This window comes from Branchiostoma floridae, chromosome 5 (genome assembly GCF_000003815.2).
Source record: "Branchiostoma floridae strain S238N-H82 chromosome 5, Bfl_VNyyK, whole genome shotgun sequence".
In the NCBI taxonomy this organism is placed as follows: domain Eukaryota; kingdom Metazoa; phylum Chordata; class Leptocardii; order Amphioxiformes; family Branchiostomatidae; genus Branchiostoma; species Branchiostoma floridae.
Genome location: NC_049983.1, coordinates 2,816,676 through 2,838,971, shown reverse-complemented (window position 1 = coordinate 2,838,971; position 22,296 = coordinate 2,816,676). Strand labels below are relative to the sequence as shown.

At 41.5% G+C, this 22,296-nt stretch overlaps 1 protein-coding gene across 1 annotated transcript in view; it reads right to left on the bottom strand.

Moving 5' to 3' along the window:
* The window catches only part of LOC118415535 (kelch repeat and BTB domain-containing protein 2-like), a 34,700-nt gene extending 16,854 nt beyond the window's left edge, over nt 1-17,846 (bottom strand). The window contains exons 1-4 of the mRNA XM_035820210.1: nt 17,586-17,846; nt 17,108-17,247; nt 16,764-16,967; nt 16,104-16,303 (exon numbers count right to left, since the gene is read on the bottom strand). Of these exons, the coding sequence (XP_035676103.1) occupies nt 16,104-16,303; nt 16,764-16,967; nt 17,108-17,247; nt 17,586-17,831 (790 nt within the window). The 5' untranslated portion in view covers nt 17,832-17,846. The remainder of the gene's footprint in view (nt 1-16,103; nt 16,304-16,763; nt 16,968-17,107; nt 17,248-17,585) is intronic.
* Between the last annotated feature and the right edge of the window lie 4,450 nt (nt 17,847-22,296).

Genomic DNA, 22,296 nt, shown 5'->3' with positions numbered 1-22,296 from the left:
GGTGAGATGATTTGGAAGGTGAAGGTCGATATTGAGCACCTGCCTTCACGACTTGATATTCAGTAAATTATCGAAAACATCACTAGTCCTTTTGTTTATCCACAACCCCTGTTATGTTTTACTACAGATGCACCACAACATTCATATTGGTTCATGGCTTTGAAGAATATCACAGCCACGGATGGGATTTCAACCCCTAAAAAGTGGCTGTCACCTGAGAAGACACGAAGAATTCAAATAGTAGGCAAAATAGAACAATTCAGTTTCCAGAATGATAGTTTGGCAAATAAAACCAGCTACCCAGGCAGTTTTGTGGTTGTTTAGAAAATATATATTTACACCCCTTTCTTGATATGGAGTGATATGGTTTCCCTCTCACGACCCTCTTAATTGCGGACAGCTGTCTGTTTTGATGTTTTCAGTATTGGAGTGTGTGGAAGGGGCGTTTCTGGCGCTATATCACCAGAAACGTGTGATTGCGATGATATTTGATACTGAACTGAACTGATACATTGTTTGAGGGTGGTTACCTCATGCTCATGATTGAATTTGGGCTTTCTTGTGTTTAAACTTGACAATGCAGGCATCTCTTGTGTGTTGAAGGGATGTTTCCGGTGCTATATCTCCAGAACTCAACGTGTGATTGCGATGATATTTAATACATGGGTTTAGAGTGGTTGCCTGACGCTCAAGTTTGACTTTGGGCCTCCTGGTTTTCAAATTTGACTCTCAGTTGGCCGATTTTGTTTTAGTGTGTTTGGCCATGGACATGCTGTGGTCTTGATTTTTTTTGCGACGCAAACCTTTCAACGTAAGTTGGAAGTGGTATTAGTTTGGGCCCCCTTGCAGCCCACCCTGGAGCTGCAACTCAACCCGGGTACTGTGTGGGAGTGACAAGACACCAAAGCAATGAGTCGACGGAGATGACAGCACCACCAACACTGTCCCAGCTGCTAACATTTAGACTATACCACATGAAAACTGCTTGTCCTGGGTATCCGCAGGTGATTCAATTTGCAGCCTCTAAACAATGGGTTCCTATACAAAAAAGAGGAGAAAGCAACTGTTAGTAACTCAACTATCTGACGTTACTGGCACACAAACATACCCTCATATGAAAGCCCGACATCTCAGCTATCCGAAAAACCACATTTCGGCATGAATCTAACGGTGAGAACTTCCGGGAAACTGAAAGATTGACCCATGACCTCAAAACCGCACCACAACCCAGTGAGGAGGCCATGTGCTAGGACAAAAAAGTCCCAACTTTATACCCCCTGAAAACCACACAAACTCAGCTTTTTGGCCCTAATCACAAAGTAGAAACCCTCCCCTGTCACACCCACCTCAAAACTGCCAGGATTTCTACCCATTTGACCAGGAAAAAAATCTTGAAGTTTTAGGCCCTGAACTATAATCGACCACCATCAATTTGCATGGCGGATTGACCTGCGGATCCCCTTCACAGAGCCCAAGTTCAGATTTTTACAAAAAAAGTTTTATCATACAATGGAGACAGGGGTTGTCACATATTATCCAAAGTATGAAAGAATTTCAATGATTTATACTCCCCTGGGACTCACTTTTATAACAGGTATCATGGCTGCCATCAGAGTCTGAGGGGGGGGGGGGGCAGGGCATATATATCAAGAGCTGTTTTCAAGAAACCTGGCATATGTAGGCCAAGAAATGCCAAAAGCTAGTCACTCTGACACACAGAGACTGCCTCTACAATGACAGAGACCTGAAATTTGGTCATGAAGTGTTGTTTCAAAGGCTTTGTAGGGACTTTCAAAAGGTGTGTGCTGGGCATTTAATAAAAGTAGGTCAAAGCCAATTTCACTCAATGCACACACCACTTTCTTAATCTTTTGTGCTGAAAATGGCACTGACAGACTCTGGTATGCTGTCATGGTACCTGCCACATGCTAACATCATGCTAACATCCCCAAAAAGTTAGCAAAACACAAGATAATGGGGCATAGAAACACACCTCCTGTATCCATGAGCTGGACCGCTTTCGCGGCTCCTCCCCTGGGACGTTGCCAAGTAACGTGGTTCAAGTCCAACCGAACTCTTTTGGACTATTCATAAATTACTTTCGCAATTGCCAATAGAATACAGGTCAAATGGAAGAGTGATAGACTCTAGAGTCCATCCTCCCTCTCAAGTCATTTTACACCAATGGCAATTTCCATTATAAGCAGTGCCCTTTAGCACACCAGTGAAATAAAAACAGCTAAAATATAGGAAATTCTCAACAAATTTAGCATGGCATGTCCCCTGGGACCATATTTCACACATATGGAGGTGTATTCAGCCCCAAAATAGCTAAAAAGGGGGAGGGCAGGGTGATACCTGGAACACTTCAGGGTATCCGCAGGTGATTCAATTTGCAGCCTCTAAACAATGGGTTCCTATACAAAAAAAGAGGAGAAAGCAACTGTTAGTAACTCAACTATCTGACGTTACTGGCACACAAACATACCCTCATATGAAAGCCCGACATCTCAGCTATCCGAAAAACCACATTTCGGCATGAATCTAACGGTGAGAACTTCCGGGAAACTGAAAGATTGACCCATGACCTCAAAACCGCACCACAACCCAGTGAGGAGGCCATGTGCTAGGACAAAAAAGTCCCAACTTTATACCCCCTGAAAACCACACAAACTCAGCTTTTTGGCCCTAATCACAAAGTAGAAACCCTCCCCTGTCACACCCACCTCAAAACTGCCAGGATTTCTACCCATTTGACCAGGAAAAAAATCTTGAAGTTTTAGGCCCTGAACTATAATCGACCACCATCAATTTGCATGGCGGATTGACCTGCGGATCCCCATTATCGGAAGAACAGAACAGAAAAGTTTGCCATGCCAAGTTTGCCGTTAAAAAAGTACCGCACAAGTGCACACGTTCTACGAACTTTAAAAAACACTGCAAATATTTGAAAACTTACAGTGTAACAACAGACAAGAAGAATATGAAATCTTCCAATGGGTAAAAAAAAATATCAAACACTGCATATATACCAAGAGCTGTTTTCAAGAAACCTGGCATATGTAGGCCAAGAAATGCCAAAAGCTAGTCACTCTGACACACAGAGACTGCCTCTACAGTGACAGAGACCTGAAATTTGGTCATGAAGTGTTGTTTCAGAGGCTTTGTAGGGACTTTTAGAAGGTGTGTGCTGGGCACTTAATAAAGTAGGTCAAAGCCAATTTCACTCAATGCACGCACCACTTTCTTCATTTTTTGTTATGAAAATGGCACTGACAGACTCTGGTATGCTGTCATGATACCTGCCACATGCTAACATCATGCTAACATCCCAAAATAGTTAGCAAAACACAAGATAATGGGGCTTAGGAACACACCTCCTGTATCCATGAGCTCGACCGCTTTCGCGGCTCCTCCCCTGGGACGTTGCCAAATAACGTGGTTCACGTCCAACCGAACTCTTTTGGACTATTCATAATTTACTTTCGCAATTGCCAATAGAATATAGGTCAAATGGAAGAGTGATAGACTCTAGAGTCCATCCTCCCTCTCAAGTCATTTTACACCAATGGCAATTTTCATTGTAAGCAGTGCCCATTACCACACCAGTGAACCAAAAACAGCTAAAATATAGGAAATTCTCAACAAATTTAGCATGGCATGTCCCCTGGGACCATATTTCACACATATGGAGGTGTATTCAGCCCCAAAATAGCTAAACAGGGGGAGGGCAGGGTGATACCTGGAACACTTCAGGGTATCCGCAGGTGATTCAATTTGCAGCCTCTAAACAATGGGTTCCTATACAAAAAAGAGGAGAAAGCAACTGTTAGTAACTCAACTATCTGACGTTACTGGCACACAAACATACCCTCATATGAAAGCCCGACATCTCAGCTATCCGAAAAACCACATTTCGGCATGAATCTAACGGTGAGAACTTCCGGGAAACTGAAAGATTGACCCATGACCTCAAAACCGCACCACAACCCAGTGAGGAGGCCATGTGCTAGGACAAAAAAGTCCCAACTTTATACCCCCTGAAAACCACACAAACTCAGCTTTTTGGCCCTAATCACAAAGTAGAAACCCTCCCCTGTCACACCCACCTCAAAACTGCCAGGATTTCTACCCATTTGACCAGGAAAAAAATCTTGAAGTTTTAGGCCCTGAACTATAATCGACCACCATCAATTTGCATGGCGGATTGACCTGCGGATCCCCTCCTATATTGATGAAGGGCAAATGTATCCACAGATTTGTAATACTCATCATGCACAATATCTAAGTCAAGTTGATAGTTAAAAAATTAATCGGTGTCATAATACACTTCAGTTCCACTTTTTTTTTAAATTTTACTGTATAACTGTAGGCAAAAGCCGTAGAAAAAAAAGAAAAAAAAAAGATAATCCCTTGACCTCAATTTTCTAAGGCTGAAACAGGTATCAACATTTTTCCAAGGCCTAAGCTGACTCGCTAAAAGTTGCGAGATTTTTTTTTCATCCGCTTTTCGACTTCGCTTTACATTAATATAGCCTTTTCTACACAGTGTGTGCCTCCATCTGTATCGGCCATTTTATCACGTCCTGTTGCTCATATATTACTTGTGTTACTATGTAACAGAAGGAAGTTACATAAAGGAACAAAATGGAACAAAAGGAACAAAGTGAATTGGTATGGCCAAGGGAGCCTATCACACAGGAAAGAAGTAGACTCACCTGTCATAATGTTGCTCTCGGCAACGCATAACAACAGCTCTGAGGTTCTAAAGCACAAAAGCTTCCAGCGTCAGAAACAAAATACACTTGATCCAACATTTTTGGTCCAAAAGGAATTTTATCAGTCAGTTTTCCTGTTATTAGATCAACTAGATAAAAGCTAAATTATCGAGAGACTAATAACTTAAGCCTTTATCAAAGAAGAAATACAGTTAGTACCAGCCAGAACAGGGAAATTGAATCAAAAGCTACAAAGAGGAAATGTTTAATGTTTTTCTTTTCTTCTCTGCAATTAGGATTATTTCAATCCAGCAGGTCCACAGAATGATCAGATAGAAATCACATGGCTTTGTACTGTGATGAAAATCTGTATTGTATCTTGGCAACCATTAATTTACTTACCTACGTAGCTGCGTTATAATGTCAACATCCGTATGAACTTGACTTTCATCTCTTCAAAACATACACCAGAGTCTGACTAAATTAAACAAGCACTGTTTCAGAGACCTAAATTCAATTTCATCCACTTGAGAGAGCAGATTATGCAACTGTGTGTATACACATACACACACGTATATAAATGGGGATATAGGGAAACAAACAGTTGTACAGTTGGCTACGCTTGGCACAACAGCCGCCACAACGACGACTTCCTTGGCTTGTCTTATAGCTTAGAGCGCCTGAGCTGACTTTTACGTACAATCTGCAGGTGATTGTGGCCGAATACAGAGATTTCAGACACGGTTTCTCTGTAAGTCTTAATCTTATTTCTATTGGACTCTTGTAATGTGTAAAAAAACGCCTGTTTTTGAGTACGCCTTCTTTTGAATAAGAGCCACAGATAATGCTTCTTTGATGAGTTGTGCTAGAGCAGTTGCTAAGTAAAGGTTGCTTTAACCTGGCGTCCAGTCTGTTAGTGGCTTGACCAGATTCTCTATGGGCAGGTAATCCTGAGCTCTCTGACGCCGAGGTAATGGTTCGCATCCGGTAGGATTTCACGCGGTAGGAGTTTGGCCCAGTCTGTTCGTGGGTTAAACTTTAATCAAACCTCACCTGGGTCTTGTTTCGCCAATAATAGAGGATCTACAAAGTACATTTACACATTTGACTCGAATAATTTGCATTCAAACAAAGTTCCTCTTCGTGGCAAAGTCTTTAAATTTTGTACATAGCCTATCAATACCTAAATCATGATTTTGTGACAGTGTGGTTCAAGTGCCGCCAAACAGATCATGCCAAAATGCCTGACCCTTTCCCATATGTTCTAGTGGTTAGGATATGGTGCCCTCTCCGTCAATGCCCGGGTTTCATTCCCGGTATGGCTTAGGTCACATTTCCAAACCGGGGCCCGGCCGGGATGTTTTTTCAAATGAAAAATCAAATTATATACCTAGAAAAATAACCAATTATGCCCTTGAATCTTATTTTTATATTTTGTGTATTTTGACGTGTGTTATGTAATTATTTTCGCTCCGACCGGGCCCTTTTTTTAAAAATGTGACCTAAGCCTATGTATGGGAAACGTCCAGTTACCATGGGAACCAATGAAAGAGGCGAGTAGAAACAGGCAGATCCTGGCTCCCAGGATTTGACCTCGCACCGAACCCGGGCAGCCAGCTCACAAACCCAACGCTACGCCTTTGGGTTGGTCAGTTTGGCGGCGCTTGAACGCCATTGTTACATAATGTAGCAGCAGTTCCACTGTTAAAGCCTCTCCAAAAATTGTAATGAGTGACATAATTTTATTGATAATTTAGACCAGTGTATTACCTGCAAAAGTCCTATTGGAAACTACGTATACACGCATTTGTAAAACTTAGCTAGGACCCAAGGGATGCCTGTAGAATTGTATGGAATCCATACTTCGAATTCTACCGAATTCAACAATCCAGAAATTAAGAAACATACAAATTTGATGTAATTCATAATACCAATAGGAAGGAGTCTATATGTAAGATTCCTAAGAATATGTTCATGTTCACGGTGCACACACCAATTCTTCCGCGACAGGGGTCCTAGATAGTGCGCGAAAAAATGTGACGAAAGGGTCTCGAGGGTCTGGGTTTGAGTTCAAATTTCTCAAAATCTGCTGCGAAGTGGCATTTAATACTGACATGGATAAAAAGCGTAAGAAGTGATGTGTTTTTGGTGCGAAGTGGTTTTGGGCCCACGTTTCACTTTCTTGTATTTCTACGCGTTGGAAGTGATTCGCCCGTTGACCCAGATTCCCTGTCCATATGCGTTCTGTGAGCCGTGTTGCTATGCCTCGCGCGTCGGGTTATTGTAAAAATCTCAGTGTTACGATTTTCTTTATTTTATTGCTTGAATAATCCTAGGTGTATTCTCTTTCCGACAATATCAGTCATTTTCATGACTAAACTATAGGTGATGGGCTTATTTCCACGTCAAAATTCCGTTTTTGCATACTTTTTTACGTGAAAAAACTTTTCTCCCCAAAAAATTACGATCTCCCCCAAACATTACGAAAAGTGGAGAGAGTAAAGAAACTGAAACCCGACTGTTCTTAAAGCTGGAGTAATACCCTTCATTACCATATACGATTTTTCTGCTGTAGGTTTATTTTCTTGAAGAGACGGCCTCACGACTTGAGGGTGCGCAGCCTCGATTTGAGACCCCAAATAAATTGGGGTGTGCACATTTCATATTCATACCTTAGAAGTGGGCTGTATGATTTCCTAAAACCTGTGTGTTTCTTAGCAGCTACAATATTGAACCATGTACAGCGACTTTATGTACATGTAACGTAAAGGCAGGGTTTTTGTTCCGAATCCAAGAGGTCCTGGGTTCAAGTACTTTGATATGCCACCAACCTTGTGCTCATGGAAAAGGGACGTTGTACAACATTCCTCACTTCACTCAGGGAAAAATGACTAGTACCTAAATGGAGCTTCGGATAGGGCCCTCGTCCAGGTAGGACTTGAAATGGAGGTCCCGTGTTTGAGGAGAGCCACTCCTGAAGTATGTTAATGACCGCACGATACTTATTGACAAGAGTAGGGGTTCGTGTGGGTGATTAAAACCGTAGCTACAGTGATATAGCCGTACCAGGGGCGATTACTGTTGTAATGAGGTCACCTGAGTTATCCCCCATGGCATCCGCTCCAGACCCTTACGATTTAGCCCCAGCTACTGAAAGCTCCCAGCAAGTCAGCCAAAGTCCATCTAATAACAATTAGACTTATTTTCTGCTTTGTTGTCTACTCTTGTCCCCTGATTTAATGTTACGTCTCGTTTCTAGTACAATGCTAAACTTTCCTCTTTCCTTCTTCATGATCAATACTGATGACTAATCTCTTCCGCATGTACATGCAAACTTACAACGGTTAAGACACGTGATCTTATTGACACGTGATTTTGCGGATATCAGCAGTTGGTCAAACGTGCCAGAAAGTTTATAACGCCCACCGTCTCTGTTCAGTGACGGCTTTGGTGTCCTGATGTATATGGCCTCCTTTATACCCCTTACAAATTAGTCCTGCTCCTGGCACGTTTGTCCAATTGATGACGTCACGTATCCACAAGATCACGTGTTCATAAGATCACAAGTCTGCTCCTCTCGTGCGTGACATGATTGGCCATAAGTATTGATCATGAAGAAGGCAATAGCAGTCGTTGAGAATTTCAGTTGTGTATACATTAGTGTTGTAACAAAGTTTAGCATAATTGTACTATCATGATTACTACCAAAACAGCTGAGATTCTATTATGATGTCTTATTTATGTATTTCTTACAATTTGAAGGGGATATCCAGTTGTCTTGAATTGAAATAAAAATATGAACAAATAGATACGTAGTGAATCATGTCAATTCCATATTTTTTATGGATTCCGTAAAATTTCTATGAAAATTGTAACATTAAATATTTCCATGTATAGGCACCCTGCATCCATAGAAAAGACATGCTGACACATCTGAACCATTATGCACACAGTTTGATCAGGCAGATCGGGTGGTCCTTGACAGACCAACACAACTTAGAAGCTGAACACAGGATCCTTGTTCTACAGAGCACTCAACTGAAGAACTAAACACAAGGTATGCATGGCGCTTACCTCCAAATAATTATTAGCTGGCCTGTTTCCTAGAATCTGTAGTTACAGTATACATGTAAGCTGTTTTTATTCAGCAATATGCGGCAGAATTGGTTGTAGTAGGATGCTGCAGATCATGAAGTGTTATAACTCTTAATACAGTTTTTCTCTCTCAATTTTCCTATTTTTGTGATCCTTAAGCTTCCTTAAGCCACAGGTTAGGGGATAATATACTATAATCAGTCATTGTTGCAATACTTGTTGTTACCTGACTACATAAATCAAGTATGTTTCAAAAAAGGCAGCTCTAGTCATCAGATTCTGCTAAGAGATTTACCCGATACTTTGTAAATGCTGTAGGATTAGTATGGGTTTTGTATTCAATTGTTCACATAGTCACAAGTAGGGATGTGTACCGGTACAGCGTACTGGCGCAAAAGCTTTTTGTTTCTTGTCGGACCGGTACTCAAAAAAATTTACATGAAAAAATCAGTGGCCGGCGGGATCTTGGACATATTTGACAATAAACAGATTCTATTGGTAGACTGTTCAAGTGTTTGGGGGTTACTGAACTGATCTGTGGCCTACCGACCCAAGAAAATAACAAGAGAGAAGTAAATCATTACTTTATAGTCATTTCCACCAAGTTTCTACAGTCAAACTTTGTTGTTTACATGAAGATAGGATTTTGATTTTTAGTATCACCCATTTACAACTTTTCTTAGACAATTAGGCCCAGGTTCAGTTACGGATCTGTACCAGAATTTTCGGTACCGGTATACCCACCCCTAGTCACAAGCATTCTATTCTCTTACAAGGATGTCCAACAAGTTGAAGAGAGTGCTGGTTCTTCTACTGATCATCCTAAAGGAAGCTGGACCGACCGCAGCCTACAGCAGCAGCTGCGCATCAGAATGCAGATGTAGCCTTGAAGGCCTCAGCACTGTTCCTCAGTATCTGCCTTCAGGTGTCACTAAGCTAAACCTAAGTTTCAATAAGATCACAACCATAAGTCTACCAGATTTCTCAAGATACAGAAGTTTGACAAAACTAGATCTGTTCCACAACCAAATAGCTATTATTCCGCCTGGTACGTTTTCTAGCTTACCAAAGCTACAGGAATTGCGCCTGGAGAAGAACAACTTAACGAACATCCAGTCAGGTGTATTTTTAAACCTGACACACCTGAAATGGTTGCAGCTGTCTAGAAACAAGATAACAAACATTCAGACAGGTGTGTTTTCTAACCTACCACAGCTGGAACGGTTGCAGCTGTCTTCAAACAAAATAACAAACATTCAGCCAGGTGTATTTTCTAACCTACCACAGATGGAACGGTTGCAGCTGTCTTCAAACAAAATAACAAACATTCAGCCAGGTGTATTTTCTAACCTACTACAGCTGGAACGGTTGCAGCTGTCTTCAAACAAAATAACAAACATTCAGCCAGGTGTATTTTCTAACCTACCACAGCTGCAACTGCTGCAGCTGTCTTCTAACAAAATAACAAACATTCATCCAGGTGCATTTGCTAGCCTACCACAGCTACACACATTGATCCTGTCCTTCAACCAAATTACAGACATCCAGTCTAATACATTCCTAAATCTATTAAATCTACGACATTTATACCTGCTGGTTAACAAGCTAACAACCATCGAGCCCAGTAGATTCTCAGGTCTGTCTCAGCTCCAAAAGTTGTACTTGAACTTCAACAGGATGGTGACACTTCCCTTGACAGCCTATTCCATGCTGTCAACAATCTCTACAGTATCTATTAACAACAACCGCTGGCAGTGTGACTGCAGGATGCTTCCTGTTAGGCTAAACATGAGTGGGTCTCATTCAATTGACGATCAGATAATTTGTTATCAACCAGTCAATTTACAAGGTCAAAAGCTGAAAGATGTCAATCCTGAAGATCTGACCTGTGAACAGCCAAGCATTGTAAGCTTCCAGATGGTTGATAATAACACGTTTGCACCGGGGGAGACCCTTCGTTTGGTCTGTGAGGCTTCAGGTATCCCTACACCAGACATCACAGTCATCCTCCCATCTGGACTGAATGCTACTGTTGGATCAGGAGGGAGAGTGACTGTGGGAGTGAATGGCACCATCACAATAACTAATGTCACTGCAACAGATGCTGGTCTGTATGTTTGTACTGCAGAAAATCATGCTGGCTTCACATCTGCCATACTCTCTGTTGATGTCCATTTGAATCTGCCCACAACTACTACAAATGCTCCACTTCTCTGTGCTGGCACCACCAGTACCTGTACTTCAGACCGTCCCACAGGCGATAACAACATCGCACATTCTCCTTCTTCCTCTGCACCTGTCCATCCTTTACCTTCAGAAGAACCTGAATCTAATCCCAAACTCTCCACGTCTGTTCCCATTGCCGCTATCGCTAGTGCAGCAGCCAGCACTGTCTTCATTGGTTGCCTCATTTTGATAATCTGTTGGAAGAAGTTGATCAGGAGTCGTTCGGTTGGCCCAGACCCTGGTGTTGTGTCCGACAGCACAGACACTACAATACAGCTACTATAACAACTGGCACATAAACAGATACACCATAACCACGGATACGGTAACAACCAGTACATGACCAGATGCACCAGACCCCACAGCTACTATAAGAACCAGTACATGACCAGATGCACCAGACACCACAGCTACTATAAGAACCAGTACACGACCAGATGCACCAGACACCACAGCTACTGTAACAACCAGTACATAACCAGATGCACCAGACACCACAGCTACTGTAACAACCAGTACATAACCAGATGCACCAGACACCACAGCTACTGTAACAACCAGTACATAACCAGATATACCAGACACCACAGCTACTGTAACAACCAGTACATAACCAGATGCACCAGACACCACAGCTACTGTAACAACCAGTACATAACCAGATGCACCAGACACCACAGCTACTGTAACAACCAGTACATAACCAGATGCACCAGACACCACAGCTACTGTAACAACCAGCACATAACCAGATGCACCAGACACCACAGCTACTGTAACAACCAGTACATAACCAGATGCACCAGACACCACAGCTACTGTAACAACCAGCACATAACCAGATATACCAGACACCACAGCTACTGTAACAACCAGTACATAACCAGATGCACCAGACACCACAGCTACTGTAACAACCAGTACATAACCAGATGCACCAGACACCACAGCTACTGTAACAACCAGCACATAACCAGATGCACCAGACACTACAGCTACTGTAACAACCAGTACATAACCAGATGCACCAGACACCACAGCTACTGTAACAACCAGCACATAACCAGATATACCAGACACCACAGCTACTGTAACAACCAGTACATAACCAGATGCACCAGACACCACAGCTACTGTAACAACCAGTACATAACCAGATGCACCAGACACCACAGCTACTGTAACAACCAGTACATAACCAGATGCACCAGACACCACAGCTACTGTAACAACCAGTACATAACCAGATGCACCAGACACCACAGCTACTGTAACAACCAGTACATAACCAGATACACCAGACACCACAGCTACTGTAACAACCAGTATATGACCAGATACACCAAACAGCACCGCTACAGTGGGCCATAACCATGATATATACAGCATCATGATGATATGTCAAGTCTATAAGACTCAGACACCACCAGGTTCGGATGTTCATTCCTACGTGTGTCTTGAAATACTGCAGACTCCGAAATTCCCATGTAAAGTTTTATTATCCAATTGTTCAGCCATTTCCTGTATAAGCATACAATGTACAGCTACACAAAAAGATTGTTTAGGTACGGTAATTAGTAGTAGCTTTTAGGCTGTGATGCTAACGTGTTATTTCTATATTGGCTGTGTATTATTGTCTCTGTAAGTTCGTCTATACGTGTAGAACAGAGAAGAAGCATGTAAACTACAGTTCATGTATAGCGTTTGTATCAGTTCATTAAATTATATCCGATTTTGATCACTCCCTTTGTATCCGATCACTGCATTTGGCTCCAACGGGGCATGAATATACAATAGGGGCAATAAACTTCATTGTTATTGTCATTTTTTATGTGCTATTCCAAGTGTAACCCCTGCCCGCTTTTATTTTGTCTTTAAGATGAAGATGCGAGATTTCATATCATCAACAGAAAAGGAAAAATTGCTTACTATCGGCATCGTCTAATAAATTGTAGTTGTCAATAACATTCACGCTAACAGTAAAAATTAAAATTTTTCCTTCTTAGATTCAAATTTTTAGGCCACAGCAAGTGAATTTTATTGATGACATAGACACCCCCCAAATCGTGGCCATTATCATATCATATCATATCATATCATGTTCAAAACACGAGATATATAGCAAAATTTGAAGTAACGCTACAGTACCAAATCTAAACATTTCCAACTTTCGTCACAGCCTACGAGGGGCATTCAATAAGTAATCCACCTGACCCATTTCCCATAGCAGGAGATTAATGAAACTTGGCACAGTTATTAGTCTTTCTCTTCATAGGAACCACCCAGAGTTTTGCATTTCTCCCATCATTTGATGTAGCTCTGGACACCGTTCTTGTAGGACATCCCAGGTTGGTCCTCCGACAGATGCCTCATTAATGGCAGAAGAGGGACGACCAGGTCTGGGAGCTGTTTCCACAGACTTCCGGCCTTGTTTGAATTCAGGATGCCAGCGTTTTACAAGGCCATATGATGTGGCATCATCACCATAAGTTTTTTTCATTTCATCAAAAGTCCCCTTTGGTGTGCGTCCTTTCAAATACAAAAACCGGATCACTGCGCGACACTCAACTTGCTCCATTTCACACCTGGTCCATTTCACACCTGACTCAGTTCAAACACCAGTAAATCAGTAACCGCAATTAGTTCAGAGCTGTTTTTTGCAACATAACCCATAGAGATATGAATCATTACACATGCAAAATTTTATTTAGATCAGACAACTGGAAGTGGGTCAGGTGGATTACTTATTGAATGCCCCTCGTACCAACATACCAACTTTTAAACCAATCCAGCCAGCACTTGTTGACAGACAGATAGACACACACAAAGAAACAATAAAAATACAAGTAAAGGCACTCGTCGGTCTCGCAGGACCACTAGTATAACCCCATGAATATTTCATGGGGTAATAAGCAAAGAGACATTCATCGTATGGCCATGGCAAGTACAATTTATGGATGACATCATCTGCAGAGTGCAAAAATAATGGGATAATAAAAAAAAACATGGGTAAAAAAAACAAGGTGGCTAAATTTTCACAACAGACACCATACATTTTGTAACAAAGTTGAAGTGATAAAACGTGGCATCACAACTAACAAGGCATTAATTTCTGTATCAAAGAAGTGAACTAGTGTAGTAAAAGTGGTACTAGTGTGGTACACTGGTATCATTTGCCAAGCTGGCAACTACATTCATGGCTTCCATATTGGTGGCACTTTTACAAGTTTCACTTCTACAACTATAGTCATGGCTACCTCCCTAGTGTCACTTCTACAAGTATGATTATTAGGCTACAAAACAACATCTGTCTATCTGACCATACCCGAAGAGGATTTTTTTTCTTTAATGAGCGTCTGATGTCATCCATAAAGTTATCTTGTTGTGGCCTATACATTATTTCCATATTTCCTGCCTCTTTGCAAATGCCTTGACTCCATTGGTCACAAGTAGAGAACAAGGACCAATCAGCGCTTAGCTAATCAACAAAGCATATCCATGATGGCGGTAGTCTCATGACGGTTTGTGTGCCATGTCCCTACCCTGTGTTTTGGAGTATTTTTGGCGACGCCTCAGGAGCTTTGCCTAATATTATAAAAGACTGTAATTTATATCTATGCTCCAAAATTTGAGTCGTGCATCTTTTTCTGCTGATGGACTATATTGGACCTAACATCTGTTTGTATATTTCTTTGAAAACATTATGTATCAACCGGACTACCTTTTCAATGAGCATTAGAAATGACAAAAATGACGACTCAGTTAATATTTATTGTTAGAATATGATGCAAAAAGATAAACAATTTAAATGGAAACATACATCTAAACTGGTGCGTATATGACTAATCCACAATATCGTAAAAGTGTTAACCATGCTAAGACTTAAAGTTTAATCTCCTTAATGTACATGCTGGACTTCCAATTGACCTCCTCTGCAAAAGTCCTCGGCTCGTTGGAGACCTTTTCTGACCAGTGGAGGGCTGTTAAGTGCAACGTAGTCAGGCCAACATCTTTGGTGGTGAAGAATACAATCCTAATCACACTACTGAAAATAAAAACAGAATCTAAATTCTAAAAATAGAATACATGAAAAATAACCATAAAATATCCATAAATACTAGTAGTCTGTTCAATAATACTGCTGTTAGATTCCTTGACACAGGGCATCTGGTCGGTAATAAAAGATATCCATTATATGTTAGAAAATACACACTTTTTTTTACACTGTTGCTTCAAAGTATCAAATGTACTACATTGTGTACTACAATAAGGTCTCCGTGAAGGCATTCGGCAAATCCCAAGGACAAAAATGTCATGAAACTGTCTTACGGAATGTGCTCTGAGGGTCCCTATACTGCATATTCAAGTGACATGTTTCTTTGCCCCCTTAAGATTTGGAAGGTACATGCGTGCCACAGGGCACTGATGTCCATACCAAAAATAAGGCTTATCAGGCAGGGTGGCCTTCAGGTCTCTCCAGACATCAGTAGACCTGTCATACACATATATGAGGTGTTCTTCTTTACCATCCTCGTCATTATAACTGTCTAACAATATGTGTAGCTGTTCCCCCAGTACAAAAAGACAGGGACAACGACTAACTTTTACGACTTCCTGGGTCCGGCCAGCCTTGCAGCCTCTGCCAGCAGTCTGACTCTGTGTCGTACACCATAGTCTGAGTGAAGTCAAAATCGGTGCAGAAAATCTCTGTTCCCATGGAAACGGCTGGATAGATGTCAACAGTGGGTTCTAACAATCGGCTCCGTTTGTACCAACAGTCTTGGCTTGGGTCGTAGCAATGTAGTTCCTTGCTTGTGAGGAAATAGAGGAGAGAACTGCAGGATAATGCTGCAGTAAAGCCATATGAATTATAGTCAAGTTGCAGCGGTGAACACTCCTGCCACTGGTCCGTGTGCATGTTGTACTTCCTCATCCACACCAATCCACGGCGACTATCTACATTGATGGCAAGGTAGTATAAAATCCCACCAACTTCAACAAGGTGCTCATAGTAGCATAAAATATCATTTTCTAGTCTCAGCGACTTAGATACAGAGGACATACCAGCATCTTTCCACACGTTTTCTGCATGGCTGTACTTAAACAAGGACAACTCATCGTTACTTTCTCGTTCACGACTCAGGATGTAGATGTTGTTGTCACTGGTGACTGTCACGTCTGTGTCACCAGGGAGGTCTTCAGGCTTGTAGTTGCAGCTGATGTACTTCCCTTCCTGAGGGTTCATGAAGAGGAGCTCTTTGGATCTGAATGGATAGAATAAAAAGTAAACAGTCATAAAACCAGACTGGAAAGTCATGCCTTTTCCTCAGAAATGAGGCAGAAGTAACAGCATGCAGTGTTGTCATCTTTGAAGTTGGAATTGTAGTATAGCTGTATTACAACGTAGACATGTGAATTACAAGTCATGTCAAGTCAAGTTTATTGCACAACGATTGCATCAGGTACAATGTATGGCAAATAACATATATTACTAACAACTACAAAATATCTACATTAGTATACTAATCTAACATCATTACTCATTAGAAAATATGGTGGCATAGTCTATTTCACATTATTATGGAACTACTTCTCTTTTGCATAGAATTATATTATATATTGGTCTAAGTGAGCAAATATTTCAGGACCTAAAAATGAGGCTTGACAGTGGCCTTTTCTTGGTCCTGACCTAGAAAAGCAAACGAAAAAGAGGTATGTACAGACTCTGAATTAGACAGAATAGCCATCTCCGTGGTCATCCCAAGCCTCGGCTTCAGGTTGGGGTTTCCTTTCTGTACCACATTCCTGATGACCTCAGAGCTCCCAGGATTCTCCCTGACGAAGGGGTGTTCCAAGATGGCTGCCGTGTCATCTGAGGTCAGCAGGTTGAAGCGGATGTGAGAGAGGATGCTGGGAAGGCGGTGCAGTCTGTAGGGTACAGAGTGTGGGTGGGTTCTGTTGATTTCTTGGTAACACAGCATGTTCTTAATCAAACATGTTTCGCCATCATATATTCATTAATTGCATTTTAAAATGCTAATATGCATCAACACAAAAGTTGTGCCCACCTGTCCTCCCTGCTGTGCTGCACCCACCTCACCACAACCTCCCAGACTGTTGTCTCCTCTTTAACATCCAGCTCATCGTGGCTGATGATCTCAGTCAGTTGACTCACACTCAGGCTGCAGAATTCCTCGTTGAAGGAAAACTGTGATGGTACAGTGTATATGGTCACATATATAGTACTATGGAAAAAATTCTTTCGGTACAGGCTTGATTTAAATGAAAAAAAATAGCACTAAAACTGGTTTTGATCTTTTATATATGAATTTACATGTATATATGAATTTACAGCTTTGAGCGTTTGTCTTCGTATTGTGATCAATTCATAATTAAATGAGTAATTATCTCAAATCTCATTGGGGCAGAATGGACAAAACCTCTGGTCACAAGGAGAATTCTATATAACGTTAACATATTCCAATAACCCTTCTACCCGAAGAAAGTTAACACACCACTATGCTATAAAATATGAGAGGAACCTACCTCAACAAAGTATCTATGGATCAACTTCAGACAAGTTTTCCGGACAATGTCCAGAGAGAAGACATCGGCAAACTTGTACAGGTCCACACAGGTGGAGCACTCCACGTTCATGGCCATGTAGCTGCTGCAGGTGTCTCTCACATAGTCCAGTTGGAGGAGGTCGGCTGCCTGGTACAGGGGCTGCACTTTGTCCAGGGACACATGGAGGATTCCCGAGTAGATGTAACTCAGGATCTCCCCAAACATGCCTGCATCCAAACCCTGTAAAACAATTTCAAATACTGTTTAAATAATAAACACTTCATTATCAGGGTCAAATTTTCACTACATTTTGCTAATAATTGTATTTACATGATCTCTACTATTTGTACATGATCTCTAACATGCTTCTGATTGGATTTCTTTTTTAGTTAAAAAAATGCTCATAATAATTATTATTCGTGACCCGAAAAGTTGACCTTTAACCTCTACGTCCAAAAAGGTCAGAAGGTGGCATTGGTGAGTAGGGGTTCTAAGTAAGGAAAGTTTGACATTTGTTGGTTTGGTAAAGAATGTGTTCCCCCTTTATACGCGCTGTCTTAAATGCGTACCATCTTTGGAAGCTCCTGTTGTACTCTATTTTATCCACAAATACCCTAACGTTAGGCCATGTTGATTTGATTATATGGATGACATCCTCTGGGAACTCCAAAATTTATGCGAGCGAGCGAATAAAAAAAAAGTTTGGCTAAAAAAAAAAAGTTGCCTTCAGTATGAAATCAAAGTGGCCAGGAAGGTTGAACATAGGACTAAACACACATAAATACTAATTTCTAGCGTTTGACGAAGTCATTAGCGTGAAATTCACTTTCTGCATTAACACAGTGTGTGTTTGAGTTATGCACAGGTGACTGTTGATTAATGAGGACAGGTGGACAGCAGCTGCTGTGAGAAGACAAAAGGAGGACTGAAGGTTGATTCTTCATTCGAGGCCTTGCTTCCAGGCACGACAGCTACTACGGAAGAACTTCTCGAGATTATCGTTGTTTAATTTTGGCAAGAAATCCCAGAGGATGTATTGTTTGCATTGGGCTCTGGTGTACGTCCCCTATTTTTTTTTTTTTTTTGGCCTTTGTCATGGAAGGTTTTTTTGGGGGTTGCGTAGCCGGCAAACAATTTAGTCAGTTTGACTTGATCATTTCTTTTGAGTTTGTATTTGTATCGACTGTTATTACAGTAATTTCGGAGTGTTTTCATGTAATGGAGGTTGTCTTTTGTATCATGTTTCGATACACTATTGTGTATTCACCGGAAGAAAAAATTGAGTTTTTCATTAAATTCCATACCGTGCCGTGCCTGTAGCAGACGGCTCCCCCTAAACAGAGTGTGGTGTTTTACTGTGTTGGCATCTTGGGAGGGAGATACGAAGGGGTTTAATGCAGAAATATGGTATACCAACAGTTAGGTGTAGGGACCAGTACATCATACGGGTGCAAAACATTTTTTGGCGACGCCTCAGGGGCGAGCCTAATGTTTATAGTGTGCGACCGTTTGACAGGAATTCTAGGAATTCCGCAGGCATGCGAGGAATTTTTCTACGGGTATTTTTTTCTACGGGTATTTTCTACGGGTATTCCCTAGGGAATTTGTTTTTGTGTGTGACTTTAGTCTGCTTTGGGTATGGCGTATAAGAAGATGACGTGACCGATGTTATAAACCAGGATTTCATGTTTTAATACTCGTTTCACCATCAAGTATACAGCACATTACATTTTTTAACAAAATACCCGATATTATGTATCGTTAGGGTAGAATTGTGGGTCAGTTATATTTTTTGCTTGACCATTCGGCGTAATGATGTCGTGTATGTATGAGGATTGTTTTGTTTCGTTTGAAGGTTTTTATTTCATATCTTTTGGTTACCAAACCATCGCGACAAAGGGGTGTACTTGTCAGTCGATTCTTCCTGTAACCTGGGGGTTGTCATGCCGGCGTTCACCTGTGGGGACAGATTGTGAGAAAGGATTGATATGAAGTATTTTTGCAATAGTGATACTAACTTAGCAACTTTTGTATGTCTGGATCGGTAAAGTGTTGTTTTCTGTTAGTTACAGGCAGTCGGTAGTGATGTAAGGCATCAAAGTAATTCAGATATAATTTATAGCAAAAGTCATACATATTGAATTACAGCGCTTATATTGTCATGTCAAGTCAAAGTCCTTCCCGCTCCATGGTGCATAGGGCGGCGCCCATGTTCTTGGAGTAACCCTGGGCCAAACAAATGCAATTACTACAGTAGGGGGCCAGGACACTGGCTGTGGTGTGTGTTCAAATTACATACTCTTTCCCGAATGCTGAGTGCTAAGCTGAGAAATTAGCACGACCATTTAACACGTCATACTATATTGGCCGGGGATCGAACTTACGACGTACCGAATGCATGGCGAAGACTTTTCCCACTCGTCTCATTGCACCGGCGATAACGCTTGTGCAGCCAGACAACAATACTCGTGATGCTAACGTGCTGTTACTTTGACCGATGAGGTCTATTTCTCTTATAACCAAAGGGCACAAAAGTGCATTATCATTTACCTTTTGGTGTAGCCCGAGTTTTGAATCATTAAAGAAGTTTCAGAAATAAAATGTACCACCGTGAATAAGAAATAATGACACAAAATATTCTTTCTCGGCTTGGCTTCGCATGATCGAAGGCACATCAAAATATCAATATACATGTCGGCTTAAAAGCCACAAGCGACGGCTATCGGGTCTAAAATGCAGTACACTGTTACGTCGGGTTGCGTAAACCAGTATACAGAATATTTCGTCCATCATACAAGTAAAACGGTTGCATTTGCAAGAGATATCCAACTTCTACGTGTGGAAGGGTGGTAAAGGTGATTGGAAAAGCATCCTGTATACAACGGCTATATCATCACCAGCCTGTAATAAGACAGAATGAAATAAGTCACATGTACGCTCACCGCTATTAAACTGCTTGGAGGACAATGGGTGATCAGATTACCGGTACCGTTTTGGCTACAGTCAGAGTGATAAGACGGCGGGCGATCGGAGGACGGATGGGAGTATGGCAGTTCCGGCAATCGTCGGTTAATTGACGACTCGTGCTCAGCAGTATTACTATAGAACTGTGGATACGTGCTTGACTGTACTAGTCCACAGACGATAAAGGGTGAGTGAAACGCAGAGAAAAAGATGATTGAGAACGGGGACCCCGGTAACAAATCGTATCTTTTACTTTAAGACCACGGGAAACAGATGAATATAACCACGAGAAACAGAAGCGTTTGTTGTTCGGCGGCGGCAAGGTGGCGAATGGAATTCCACAGGAGGGCCTCATGGAGCGCTGATATCTTCGGCCGATCAAAAACAAAAGGGTTGTGCCTGGTTGTGCCGTAAACAACATGTGGTATGAGTAACAAACTGCCAAGAAGTTTCCACGTTGAAAGATATTCTCTAAACAAAATAAAAAAACTCTGGCGAAACAAGGTCACAGATGAAGACTAATTCCTACACAACAATACGCTGTAAAAATGCCAAAACTATAATGCCGTTAATATGGGACTCATATTTTATCTTGCCGAAACGTGATGTTGGCGGACTTTTTGAAGACCAAGGTCTCGGGCGGTTTGGGGTAAGATTTGGGCCCACGAGATTAAGGTTGGCAGTGTTACTCAACCCAAGCACACAGTCCCAAAATCCACCTGGTACGGTTCACATCGTAACGCTCTCGGTTTATTTAGCTCTAGTCACTCTTAACAACTTGTGACGTATCTATTATACACATAATACATGCTATCATTAGCAAGGTACTCTCACCGAAATTGAGTCGCTTGTGCATGTTCACTGTCCAGTTGAAGCGCCGCGTCTAACTCGGCCGACCTTGTCCGCCGAGCCATCTCCGCCTGACTAGATAGTCAGTGATCGATCTTTAGTGGGAAGCAAACTGACGCTATTCTGAGGGCTGCCATTGGTTGGAAAATGTACTTGTGCAGTTCCTATTTGTCAATGTTTACAGACTGACGTCAGCACGGTGACCAATCCCAAGACGATGTCCAGAGGACGGCCAGGGACCGCCCGTTTTGTTTGTTTTAACTATCCAAGCGGGGACGATATAGTCACAGCTTTCAAAACGGGGATTGAAATGTAACCAAAAAGGATCTATTTTACGATGGGTATATTGCAACCTAACAACGCTAAAAGCAATAGCAGCGAATCAGAACATTATAACCCGGAACTTTTTCATGCCTACCTTAAAAATTAGTACTAAGTTTTAACGGCTACAATGTTTCCTGTTTATTGACGAAGCGTAAAACAATAGATATATCTTGTACCGTCTTCTCTGAGGTGCGCTTATCGGGTAGTTTAGTTGATATTTTTGATCATGCATCATATACTGGGCGATGTTAAATTCAGTATCTCCGGTAACAGTCCTGGTTATATTGACCTCTTATTTTCTTTTTCCAAAATGTGACTAGACATTGCATCTCCGAGGTTTATACTACTCTAATTAGATACAAAAATAAAGGACTTTGCCCTTTCATCTTGTATGCAGATACACACCAACATGTGTTGTATCAATCACACACGAATATATTGCCATTTTAACAAAAAGAACTAGTCTATATTCTCGTAAGCTACCATTTGTTAAGCTGGCTCTATCTCACTCTTTAAATACAAGGGAAGGATCACACTTAAATACACAGACGTA